The 12,716-nt window shown below is 42.1% G+C and overlaps 1 protein-coding gene across 1 annotated transcript in view; it reads left to right on the top strand.

Moving 5' to 3' along the window:
- The window catches only part of ush2a (Usher syndrome 2A (autosomal recessive, mild)), a 203,433-nt gene that overhangs the window by 75,639 nt on the left and 115,078 nt on the right, over positions 1 to 12,716 (top strand). Inside the window, exons 30-41 of the mRNA XM_041935708.1 lie at positions 745 to 871; positions 1,393 to 1,494; positions 1,984 to 2,172; positions 2,805 to 2,935; positions 3,036 to 3,315; positions 3,977 to 4,201; positions 5,043 to 5,123; positions 7,182 to 7,370; positions 9,236 to 9,376; positions 10,410 to 10,485; positions 10,902 to 10,987; positions 12,003 to 12,162. Of these exons, the coding sequence (XP_041791642.1) occupies positions 745 to 871; positions 1,393 to 1,494; positions 1,984 to 2,172; positions 2,805 to 2,935; positions 3,036 to 3,315; positions 3,977 to 4,201; positions 5,043 to 5,123; positions 7,182 to 7,370; positions 9,236 to 9,376; positions 10,410 to 10,485; positions 10,902 to 10,987; positions 12,003 to 12,162 (1,787 nt within the window). The remainder of the gene's footprint in view (positions 1 to 744; positions 872 to 1,392; positions 1,495 to 1,983; positions 2,173 to 2,804; positions 2,936 to 3,035; positions 3,316 to 3,976; positions 4,202 to 5,042; positions 5,124 to 7,181; positions 7,371 to 9,235; positions 9,377 to 10,409; positions 10,486 to 10,901; positions 10,988 to 12,002; positions 12,163 to 12,716) is intronic.

Raw genomic sequence — 12,716 nt, 5'->3', positions numbered from 1 at the left:
GAAGGGCACCTCAGTAGTAGTTCCTGATAGAGTTGCGTGTTAGTTGCTTCCACTGCCAGTATCTCTCTGCCAAGGGATTCAAAATATGTGTACAAGAGAGAAAGAGCAGTGGAGAGACTCCTTCCACGCTGTCTTGTTAAGTAGAGCTGTCTAATGGTAGTAAAGACGTCAGATGCTGATATACTCTGGCATTCATACATTTATTGATCTCATCATTAAATCTACATCACAATGTGCGTGTCAGTGTGTGGATATATGTTGTTTGTGCAAGTGTGCACGTACCCGCTCCTCTTGTTTTACTACATTACTCTTTGCCTACTCGCTAAAAGCTGATCACAACAATGATGTCATACTTAATAGGTAGCAAAAAGCCCTGTAACAACACTTTGATGATTATATGTGCATGTTCGTGTCCTCTTGAGGGTGGTGCGTGTATGATGTGTGTCATCGATCCTTAATGCCTAACCTTGGTCGCACAACAGAAAGAAAAAGAAGCGATAATTTAAAATGTTACAAAGTAAGCATGTTTGATTGCACTGTGATTTGAAAAGTGGTCTCTTTTGAGCCAGAGGTCATAGATTTACTTTAGCCATTACTGTAAGACACATAGCTGCGAGACCTATGGTCAGAGTTAGGACACAAGTATAAGTCTACTGGATGTCTTCACAACACCATTCATGTATATGTGTGTCAGTGTTTTTCTGTATTATGTTTACGTGCTCATGTGTTTGTGTGCGTGTGTAGGGCTCAGCGGTGGCTGTGAGCGTACAGGGTGATGGAGGGCGCCGCTACAATGATGGGCAATGGCACAGCATTGTAGCAACAAGGCGAGGGGCCGTGGGAACAATCGTTGTAAACAATCAATACAGAGGTAACCCTTCTCATATTCATACTGAACACTGAGTGTACCTGCCCACTGTGTGGGTGTGTGAGTGTAAATGCGAGTGTATTTATGCTCATCTGTACATGTGAGGGTGAGGCCGACATGTATGTGCGTGGATGGGTGTTGCTGTGTGTGTAAATCTCCCAGCTCTGCATGGAGGTATTAGTCAGGTTAATCCCAGTCACTCTGTGTCTGATGAGAAAAATACTGCTTCACACACACACATGTTGCTCAGTTCCTCTCAAATATGTTATTAATTTTCTTTATTTCTGGGTAAATCTGGACTGAAACAAATCAGCATAACCCTTCTCTCACTTGATCTCACCCCTCTGCTCTCTCTCTCCCTCCCCCTCTCCCTTATGTTGTCCATCCCTTTATTCCAATGTGCCCCGTCCCTTTCTGTTCCCCAAATGCTCGTTTTTTACTCTTACCCTCCCTTAATTCTACACTTTTGCTTTGCCCCACCACATTTACACGTAACACCACCATCCTGCCTCCACCAACCCCAGGAAGTGCGTCAGCTTCCAGCGGCAGCACGATTATTGGTGAGAACACGGGGTTGTTCATTGGAGGACTGCCTGAAGACTTTAATCTGCAAAGACAGGATTCAGGTAAGTCCAGCATCACCCCTCTTTATTATTATTATGTGTTAATGTTAATCATTTTTAACATTTGAATAGGTTTGACACATTTCTCACTGTCTGAACCTGTCTTGACTTTTTAGCTTTTATTTATTCTCAAAAGAGGAAATGGCATGTTCCCAGAAGTCTCTTTTCCTTAAGGCGTCTGGTGCAACAGCCCTGTATTGCGTATGAGTTTTCTGTCCTCCTCAAGTATAATTTAGGAAGGGACATAAACATTTTAAAGTCTCCTGGTTCAGGTCCAGCTCACGTCAAACAGACCAACGTACTGCCTTCATTCATTGTCATCATTCTCATATTAAAGCACTGACACTGTGTAACTGCTTAGCACCAGGTGGCCATTGCCACTGGCAACTTGAACTCAAAATTGTAAGGTAAACCCAATATGATTATGACTGTTTGGCAGCATTGTGTGAAAACCTTCTGAGTTGTGACATTCATTCTTGTCTGTCTCACCAGGTGATGCCCAGCTGTTACGACAGGGTTTCTCTGGCTGCCTCAGAGATGTGAGTTTTAAGATGACTGACGGCCCCTCGGAGGACTGGAAAGCTCTGGACTGGGCAACAGCCACAAAGAAGGTGGCAGCATATGAAAGCTGGGAGGGATGCCCCGTTCAAACTGTGGATGGAGCCCATTTTCTGGGTCATGGTAAGATCTTATTGATTGTGTGTGATAATATAAATGTTATGTAATGATTTTTTTGTTAATTTACTCACACATACATACTACAAAGATGTATGCCCATTAGGGGTGAAATGATAGTGTACATGTGATGTAGAAACACCAAAGTATGCAACAGGGTATTAGCATCACAGAGAGTCTTTTTTCACGAGCAAGCTGTGTTCAGATACAACTTGAAGTGAATGTTGAGCTTTCCTGATACACTGGCAACACTGTACATCCTAATAAGATGCTTGCTGCTGATGTTGGTGATAATGAGGTTGTTGTTTCATGTTTATAAATATGATGATGATGATAAGTTAATTGGTCTCTGTGTGAAAGATCACATTCATCAGTGCACATGTCCTCCATTATTGCTTTGTAAAGGGCCTGCTCTGATCTTTTATGTGTGTCTCACTTTTCAATAAATGACTAAACATTTTAACCTTAAACATGTCTCACATTTTAAGTTTAACTCAAATTTTGTATTTAGAAAAGAAAGAGTACAGACCATTTTCACACATTCCCGATACAGTGAAAGAAGTTTCCCTTTTTATTTAGCCATTAGCCTTGTATTAAAATAGCTTATTGCACTGGCACTAACTTCTTCCTTGCTTCAGGATATTTGGAGATGGGCAGAGATGTATTCACTGGAGGACAGGACTTTGACATTTCCATGGATTTCAGAACAGACCAGCTGAATGCACTTTTGCTCTTTACATACAACACACAAGCTGCAGACTACATGCTGGTAAGGAGCACAGACCCATTTAAAACTTTTAATTTACAACTTTAGAAATACACAACAAAGCATTAACTTGCACTATTTGTTTTTTGGTGTGTATTTTTAGGTAGAGCTGGAAGCTGGTCTCCTGTCCTTCATTGTTGCGTCTGAAGGTCACGTGACCGAACTCAGCATGTGGGTGGGGCTTAGCTACTGCGATGGAGAGTGGAAACAGCTTTCATTGGCAAAGCGCGGCTCGCTCATCTTTGCTGCAGTCGACGACTGGGCAGAGGAGACTAGGGTAGTCGGAGGAGCAGTGAGGCTGAGAGTTGATTCGCCACTATACTTAGGGGGTGTGCCCACAGAGCTATTCCATCCTGCTCTGGACAGCCGAAGTCATAAACATGGTGAGATATACGTATGTAACCACTGGAGTGGGATGAGTCGGTTCACACCATCAAAATGACAGTTTTTAAACCAAGAAGTGTTTCATTTGGTTTTTGCTGGTGCGGTATACACAGGCTGTGCAGCTAAACTGTCCTCGACCTCATTCAGTACAGTTCTCTGTTCAAACATGTCAGTTTACATGTCTGCTGGCTCCTTGTTTTTGGTTTGGAGTTAAACAAGTAAATGTATAGGTAGTTGAAGGTCATATTTGCGTCAGCGGTCACTTACCTCTATCGGGCCAGAGCAGCATTAAATAAACCACCCGGTAGTCATAATGATTATACTGGTATTTGCCTGCAGTGTCTTATTCAACTTAAGTTTAAGAGCACGGCAATTCACTTAATTACTCAATTTCAAGTGCACTGGTGGCCTAATTATCTTCAGGAGTTAAGGCTGTGAATTTGGCGTATGAGCATAAAATGTGTTAATATGAGAGTGGAGGATGATAGTTCTTATTTTCACAACTTAATATATAAAAAGGAGACCAGCATTTGACAGTTTTCAGAAAGATGTCCTCTTCTCACATTCTCCCCCCTGTCTTCTCTGTTCCTCCTCTTTTACTGTCCTTCTCCTTTTCTTTTTCCTCTCCTGCTCTTTCTCGTCTCCTTTCCTCTTTCGCAGGCCTAGGAGGTTGCATAAGGGGTCTCACCGTACGAAGTGGTGAAACAAACCCTCCTGTCACTCAAAGCGTTAATCTCTTTGTTGCCTCCCGCCATTCTGTTAGAGTCTACTTAGACGGCTGTCCCACCAGTGAAAGCCGGTACAACTGCAGAGGAAACGATTCAGTGTTGGTGTATAGTGGGAGGAGGACGCGAGCCACAGATTATAGTCTCCAGCCTTTCACTGGTAACAATGCACAGTATACATACACAAAACTACACTGACTCAGCGGCGGCTCTCACCTGAAAAGGAAGTGTGTAACTCTGGCACACTGTCAAAACTGGCAACACAACATTGCTGTGATGGACCTCAATCAGACATCACAGAAATAAAGCACAGAACATGGCATTAATACTCCTGTCTCTGTTGCAACAGCCAATTAAGTAAGGCATTTAATCAAGGTGAAACATGATGATACATGATGACATGATAAGGTGTGCACTGGAGTCATTTAAGCTTAAATTGACAACATTACTATGCTCCCACATTGTTTGACTGACATAGAGGTGGCTTCAAACAAACCATCCAGGAAAACCAATGACCTTCACTCTGCAGGCCTAAATACACAACCAGAATTTGCTACGTGGGTTCTTTCATGAATCAAGTCGGCATTGTTCCACCAATAATTGTAAGGGGTGTAATTAACCATGCTTGTCCAGTCTAAGATAGACAAAGCTCAGATGTTGGAGAAAAGAAATTGGATGCTTTTGTAGATGAGGAAGAGCTGGTAAACCGAAAAGATGTCATGTCAGTGGGCACACTTTGGCTTCTGTCATTAATTAGAGTAACACCGTGGAGAATCTTGTGCACACCTGTTTTCAATAAGATATAGATATAAGATACTCTTACCGAGGTAAATATGACTAATGAATTGAGATTTAATTTTAGGTGATACAAGGAAGATGTGATGCATCTGTTCGTGCATATTTTTCTCTTAATGTAAGAAATATGTATCTCCCCTGTCCCATGTGCGTCCCAAACCCCTCCTCCTATGTGCTACAATACACCAACACACACACCTTTCAAGAGTACTTGTACAGGTTTGTGGCCTTGGCTGCAGGAGGTTGGGCAGCGGGACCTTGGCAGAGAGGACGCAGCCGAAGCAAAGGTAAAACTTCTCTCATCTCTCTGGCAGTAGTTGATGTGTGTTTACAACCAGATATGATGATGATATCAGAACAGTCATACACACTCACATTTCTCCATGTCTCCTCTCTCGCTCTCATTCTCTCTCTATCTCTGTCGCTCTCCCTCTTGTTCACACACATACGCACACACTCCCCATTGTACAAGGTGCAATTGCGGTATACCAGCACAGTGCACATCGTACCCAGTATTCGCTACGGTATCATTGTTACTATAAAAGATCCGTCTTACAAACTCTATTGGTATGAGAGAGTTGAGGCTCTTAAGTATTCCAGCCTCAGGTATTAGCATGCCATGTGTGTTAGAGTGTGTTCCTCTTTATGTTTGTTCGATGTGCTGTGTAATCTGTCTTGGAATTAGCATTTCATTTACAAAGTCGCTAACGAATGTATGATTTTCTCCTGAATGACCGAAACAGCTTTTACTAAGATGCATTTTGGCACATTTGACAAGGAGTAAATATTCCCTCTGGTTGACTTTGTTCTGTAGTGTTTATCTTTGTTCTTAAGAGATTTTGTATGTAAAACCACTACAATGTTGTGCTGTATGTGAGGCTTATCCAAAGCCAGTGATATTACATGTGCCTGATGGTGTGAGAGATTGATACGGCCTCTATAAAGGGCATCCCAGTAAAAGGCTGTTAACCCAGAATGGCCCGTGTGGTCCCTTGTGTAATATAAAGCTGCTCGTTAGTAGTGAACGATACACTGGCAGGTCTCAGTATACCACGCCATGAGCCGAGAGAGGAATGAAGGAGAAGGAGGGAGCAAGTGCTAAAAACATTAAGAACTGAGGGAAAAGAGGAGGATGGAGGACAAGGACTGTGAGCAGGAAGGGAGGAGAGAGAAATAGTCAAAAAAGAACGGCGGAGGACAGGCAAGGATGGACAGCAAGAAAGGGAAGGGAGGGGGGAGATGAGGAAATATGGAAGGTGAGTGGGTAATGAAAGGAGGAAGAAAAGGATAGATAAAAACTGCAAGATGTAAAAATAGCTGAAGTGGAGAAGGAAGGTGAGAAAGTTGTAAGGGAAAAGAAAGTTAATGACTGACAGAAGAAAAACAAAAAGGTCGCAGGAGATAGAGCATGAAGCAGCTCCCCGATGGTGCTCTATTGACTTGACTTAATGTACTGTGCATTCCTGCGCAAAACCGAGAAGCACAGCAGACTGGATTGAGTGAGATTTAGGAAATGAAAGATCGGCCGAACGTGCATTTTGTAAGCATTAATAAACCATTAGTAAGCTGTGTTTATTTTCCACACAAAAATATCTGGTCTGCAAGGCTATACCCGGAATTTCCTGTAATTTCTTTTTACCATTTGCCAAGTCCAGGATAAGTGAGGGAGGAGGCAGATGCAAAGATGGATGCAAGTATGGATGGAGACAGAAAATGAAGGTGGTGGCGAGGCAGTGAGATAGACAGAGAGGAAGGAGGGAGGGTGGAAAAGAGCTGGACCATCCTGAACTACTGAGGGTGTCAGAGAGAGAAAGAAGGGGAGTGCTATAGAGAAGGAGGGAGGCTGATTGCTGTGAAATATAGCCCAGAATGAATGGCTGGCTGTATTAAATCAGTGCTGAAAAAGTTACTACTCTCATAAATACTATTTATGCTAATGGTGAGGTATGATTTACAGGGCCTATTAAAACACAGAGAGATGGGGGATGCTTTATCTTTAACCTCATGTGCTCTCGACCTGTTGTTTTGCTTTCTTTCGTTTTTATTTTCCTTTTTTTTGCTTTTATTTGATGTCTTTCTTTTGACGTTGCTTTTTCCTGACCTAATTTCTTTCTTTTTTTCTTTCTTTGGTTTCTTCTTGTCTTTATTATCTATTGCTTAGTTTAATTTTACTATGTGGTTGTTTTTATACATTTATTTATTGCTGCTTGTAGTTAATCTCTTTTTCTGTCTGTATCGACAGTATTCTTCTCTTGTCAGTGTCTTCTCATTCTGACTCATTTTGCTTCCCCCCTCCTCTCTCTCTCTCTCTCTCCCTCCCTCCCTCTCTCTCTTCCTCTCTCTAGTGCCGAGGTCTGTACCACCGCCTACCACAGTGCAGAGCTTGAATGGCTTCAGCGCCAAGGTGAGCTGGTTGCCGCCCACTGGCGACATCAGAGGGCTAATTGACAGGTATGAGCTGATGGCCTACAACAGAGACTGGCCAGAAGTACCACCTGTCAAGGCCGTGTACTTGGCAAATGGAAATTTCACAGGTAAAGGTTTAGTCTAAAATATTTGTACATGCAATACTTACGTATAGTGGGCTGGGTATATACCTTCAGTTGAGATACGTAGGCCTTGAAGCCTAACAGAAGGCTCCAGAATATGAACAGAAAGAGCCAGGCAGTCATCACTGGCACCACGAGCAGCATCATATGAAACGGGGATGTTTTATGACAAATTTAAGTTAACTTGCAGCTGTTGTCCTGTTTAATTTACTGTAGCTGGTTTCCTGCCACCTTCTTGTGAGCCCTGTAAGGGCATTTTAGCCCTTAGCGAAAACAGATTCACACAGCCGTTCTCACTCACTTTACTTCTATCTCTCTTACAAACGCACACACACACACACACACACACACACACACACACACACACACACACACACTGTCCCAGGCAACCCTGTTAATGTCTCTTTGGCAAGTCCCCAGCTTCAGGAGACTGTCTCCATTTGGAACAAGACACTCAGGACTACCCCAGTGATGTCATACCCTGGCATTGCTCCTTTTTTCTCTCTCTCTTTCTGTTGCTCACTTTTCGATCTTCCCTCACTTCATCTTTTATGATGATGATGATGTCTGCGTCCGCTGCTGCTATTCGTCCCTCCTCTCATCCACTCTGCCATGTCTCCAGGCAAATATGAAGATGAGCTTTCTGTCTCCGTCTTTCTCAGTGTCTCTCTCGTTGCTCCCCATTCCCTCCCTCTCTCTTTGCCACACATTAAGTCCACCTTGATAAGGCTTCTTGTTAATTTATGATGGCCTCGACACCTGACTGCAGAATTACACCAACGGCTAAAAAACACAGAAAGCAAATGAGGGTGTAATGGCAGCGGAGTGGGGCCCTGGCCCCTAATTGAATTAAAAGACATGGGTAACATAGAGAGAGAGAGAGAGAGAAAGATAAAAAGAGTCAAGTACAGGGTGACTGGACACCGAGGGTGAGGAGAGTTGGAGGAGGTGGAGGAGACGAGAGGGGCTGTAAAGAATGACTTAGAAAATACGGAGAGGAGTGGAGAGGGCAGAGACGGCTAGGACAAAAAACATCAGAGTGAGACGACTGAAGCTTTACAATTAGAGTAGACTCTTGTTGTTTGCCAAATGCAGTAAGTTTGCTTAGCAACAGTGGCACACAGAAACAAGTAAAGCATTTAAATGGCACTGTTGAAGAATGATCCCACGTACTTGAGTGGCAACAGGTTCACACAAAAAGGAGACAGCAAAGGCATTTAACCAGGTAGGGCAGGGTTAGCACAAAGGGGTGTCTGAGCACAGGTTCACAAGTTTATCTTAACACAGTACTGATATGCCCATATGTACATAACATTTATGTTTAGCATTTGCTAATATCCCCTACATGCAATATTACAGATTTCTTGACTGTGCTTATATATTATTTGTATTTCATTTTATATTTTCAACTGTGCAATAGTACAAAACACTGTATTTTACTCATATGCTACCTTGTGCAATTCATACATTTTCCATTGAGAAACTGAGCAATCCTTTTAAAAGCAACTTTATTTTTACACAGTTTTTGGATATAATGTACATACTATTTTGTATTCTTTTTTATTGTCTATTTCATCTTTTTCTACATCTCCTTCTTCAGTCTTGCTGTTATTGCCGTCTGTAAAAATGTAATTTCCCCGGCATGAGATCAGTAAAGTTATATCTTATCTGATCTCTCATTACAAATGCATTCTATGGTTCAGATGAAGCAAATGAGAGGCTTCAGCAATCTGAGTTAGCAAAATTAAGTTAGTCAGTATTTTTGAACAAAAGCCCCTCTGTGTTCCTTCTGTCTGCGCTTTCTGCCAAACCCTCTCTCTCACACATGTTCATGCACTCCTCCTCTCCAGGTGTGCTGCCGGGTCTCACTCCATCCACTCGATATATTATCACCATAAGTGCCTGTAGTCCGGTTGGCTGCACTGAGAGTCTTCATAATGACGGTGGTGATGATAATGATTTGAGGTCAAGCTTCACAACCCCGGAGGAAGGTAAGGCTGTAAAGCACAAACACACATATAGTATGTACACACGCATCCTTACATCATTGAACAGAACTCTTGTCTTTCTCTATTCCTTATCAGGAGCACTGATTTATGACTGGTTCTGCATCTGGACACACACACACACACACAGGCACACTGTTAAACACACTCAGACACTCTGATCCTCAGTGACGGAGACTTTTAGCTCTTAAGAAGAGAGGCAAGACAAGAAACAAGGACAAGTGAGAATGAAATGAACAGCAGTTGGGGAGGAAGAAGAAGAAGTAAAATGGCTGGGTATGGCAAAACATATCCAATGTAAAAAGAATGAAGCACATTGCAGCTGAGTGAGAGACATATAGCACAGAATAACATTTTTCTTATCTGGGAGGTCATGGAGGGAAGATTATACTGTATGTGAGGAAAGAGGAAGCGGAAGAGGAAAAGAGATTTTTCTTCATATGTTAGTCGCTGCATTAATCTGTGCTGGACTAACTGGCCTTGTTGGGGAGGTAATGTGACGGCAGGGGTCAGTGCAGAGACAGCAAAAATCAATCTATAGTAAAAGAAAAAAAAAACAGATTACTGTATTGATTCTCACTGAGCGCAGAGTTAAGACACTGAACCATGTTACGAAGACTGGAGGCAGAACTTATTTATAACTCTGTTTTGCCAAAGTCTGTTTTTCAAACACACAAAATCTCAGAGAGACAAATTTTTCCTCACTTCTCTTTGAGCAAGGGCCAATTTTTTTCACCTTCTCCACTGGGTCAAGGAACATAAAATTGTCTCTTTTTCTTCTCCAGTCTCTGCAGGGTTTTGAACCCTGCAAAACCCTGCATCATATGAAATGAATTAAGGTTTTTAGAACACAGACAACATTTTCCATTTATTCTCATTACTGCACATTGAAATTTTAGTTGAAGAAAATATTGTAAGTAAGAATAAAATGATGTATCAATTGATTCCATCAGGTACATTTGTGGAAACATGCCCCTTATATGTGACATATAATAAATATTTTTATTTTCAATTTCAGTTCCAGCTGCCGTCTCTCCTCCAGCTGCAGACTCATCCCCTTCAGCCCTTTTTGTTACCTGGGAACCTCCTGCAAGGTAATAACACAACACACAGACTCACCTACACAGTCTCCCATCTCACATCCAGCACACTTTTATGTTGGTCATTGTTATATTGTTTATGTGCAAAGTTGTAAGTTGCTACGCAAGCAAGTACACACCTGATCTTCTGTCATACAACGTGTTATTATAAATGTCTTTTCTGACCTGCCTACTACTTCAAGAGAATATGAAAGACAGCAGGGAGGTGAAGATATGTATTGTAGTAAATTGAATCACACATAAAACAAACAGTGTTATATAATGAATGTTGTGTCTGCTTTTATTTAGCATGCATGTTTTTTCACCTTGAATAAAGACGCCCGATTGAACACAGCAGAGAGTTTAACATCAAAATGTTAACTGTAACATAATAATATTACCCTCATTTAACGTTTTTGTTCCAATGATAGGCCCAATGGAGACATTACAGAGTACCTCCTCTATCACAACAACCAAGTGGTCTACAGGGGAAAAGACAGACAGCACAACATCACTGGTAAAAAGGAGAGAGAGTGTGTGAGTGTGAGCGTGTGTTTGTGCGCGTTGTAGTGTACAAGTAGCTGTGACTGTTGAGGGATGTGGCCTCGGCGTAAAGAGAAGGGAAAGTGAAGAAAAGCAAAACAGAGTGAGGGATTAGCGTTTGAAAGAGGAAAGAGTGTCTCAGTCCTTACCAAGGGACTGACACTTTGAAAAAGAATGCCAAACACACACACAGACACGTACACACACATGGAAACGGAGCAGTGGAGAAACAAAGAAGACTAAACATTAGCGCACATGCATACACTCACTTTGCTTTCAAAGCTTTCACTAAAGAGACTTAAAGAAGGTATGAAACACTCACACCACTGAGACTAGAGTGCTGCACCAGGATGCAAATAGATACACACACACACACACTCAACATGAAATGTGCACACATACAGTATGCCAAGATGTACACAGACTCACGTACACAGGAGAGTCATCCTCCTTTATCCTTTATATGAGCAGAATAGATTATCACTTATTTGATTTTACACACACACACACACACTGACGCTCATGCTTAGCAAAACATCACACTGCCCAACATCGTATGTGTGTATCTCTGTAAGTTAATGAATGCATGAGAGCACATATCATCCATGCTGGGTTAATAATGCCGAGTGTCTGATGTTCACAGTGATTGGAAGGATTATGGACGTAGTAATTATACAGTATGTGCAAGAATAGATAGTGTTACAGAGGGCAAGATTGCAACAGTGAGACAGATGGAGAATATTTTTGAGGCAAAGATAGACAGTGAAAGAGAGACAATGATTAAGAAACAGGCAACAGAGAGAGGAGGAGGCACAGAGGAATGTCACTGTAAGAAAATGACAGAATGCAGGAGTCAGGGGTTTAACAAGAATTAAATCCCCTCACAATAACAAGCTGTGTGAGCAATTTAGGTTTATGATGTAATGTTGTCTTGGTGTGTGTGTGTGTGTGTGTGTGTGTGTGTGTGTGTGTGTGTGTGTGTGTTTCAGGTCTTGGTGTGTATTCCACCCATGTCTTTGTGCTGAGTGCATGCACTTCAGTGGGCTGCACCAACAGTTCACAAGTTACTATGCTGACCTCTCAGCTTCCTCCTGGGCCTCTACAAGCACCAACTCTTACCTTGCTTGACTCGCGGACTGTTCTGGTGGAGTAAGTGCGCACAAACACACACACACACACACACACACAGACGTACACATACATTCGCGTGTTGCCCATATAACTCTCAAAGACCTTTCATCGGTAAATGCTGGTGTGACACTACACACACGCACACACACACACACACACACACACACACACGCATACAAACACACAAACACGTAGCAGAGCTTAGAAAGCTGTATGACAGACTTGATTGGCCAGTATATGTAAACAAAGTTCAATAAAAGAAATTTCATCAGTTGATTGATTGGTTGATTTTCTGGAACTGTGTGTGTGTGCGTGTGCGTGCGTGTGTGTGTGTGTGTGTGTGTGTGTGTTTGTAGTGAGACATACAGTCATGTGTGTGTCACTGTAGTTTTAGAACAGCATGTACACACGAATGACAAAAAGTGAGTGTTGCCTGTTTCAACCTCACTGAAAATGACAGAGTAAGAATAAAAGCAGTTCAAGATAATTTTTTTCTTTTATTTTTTATTTCATGTGTTGTGTGTGTGTGTGTGTGTGAAATACAAAGAGAGAGAAAGAGAGGGCGAGGCAGA

Source organism: Chelmon rostratus, chromosome 1 (genome assembly GCF_017976325.1).
Source record: "Chelmon rostratus isolate fCheRos1 chromosome 1, fCheRos1.pri, whole genome shotgun sequence".
NCBI classification, from domain to species: domain Eukaryota; kingdom Metazoa; phylum Chordata; class Actinopteri; order Chaetodontiformes; family Chaetodontidae; genus Chelmon; species Chelmon rostratus.
The sequence above is the reverse complement of the archived record's forward strand: the minus strand, read 5'-3'. Positions and strand labels throughout refer to the sequence as shown.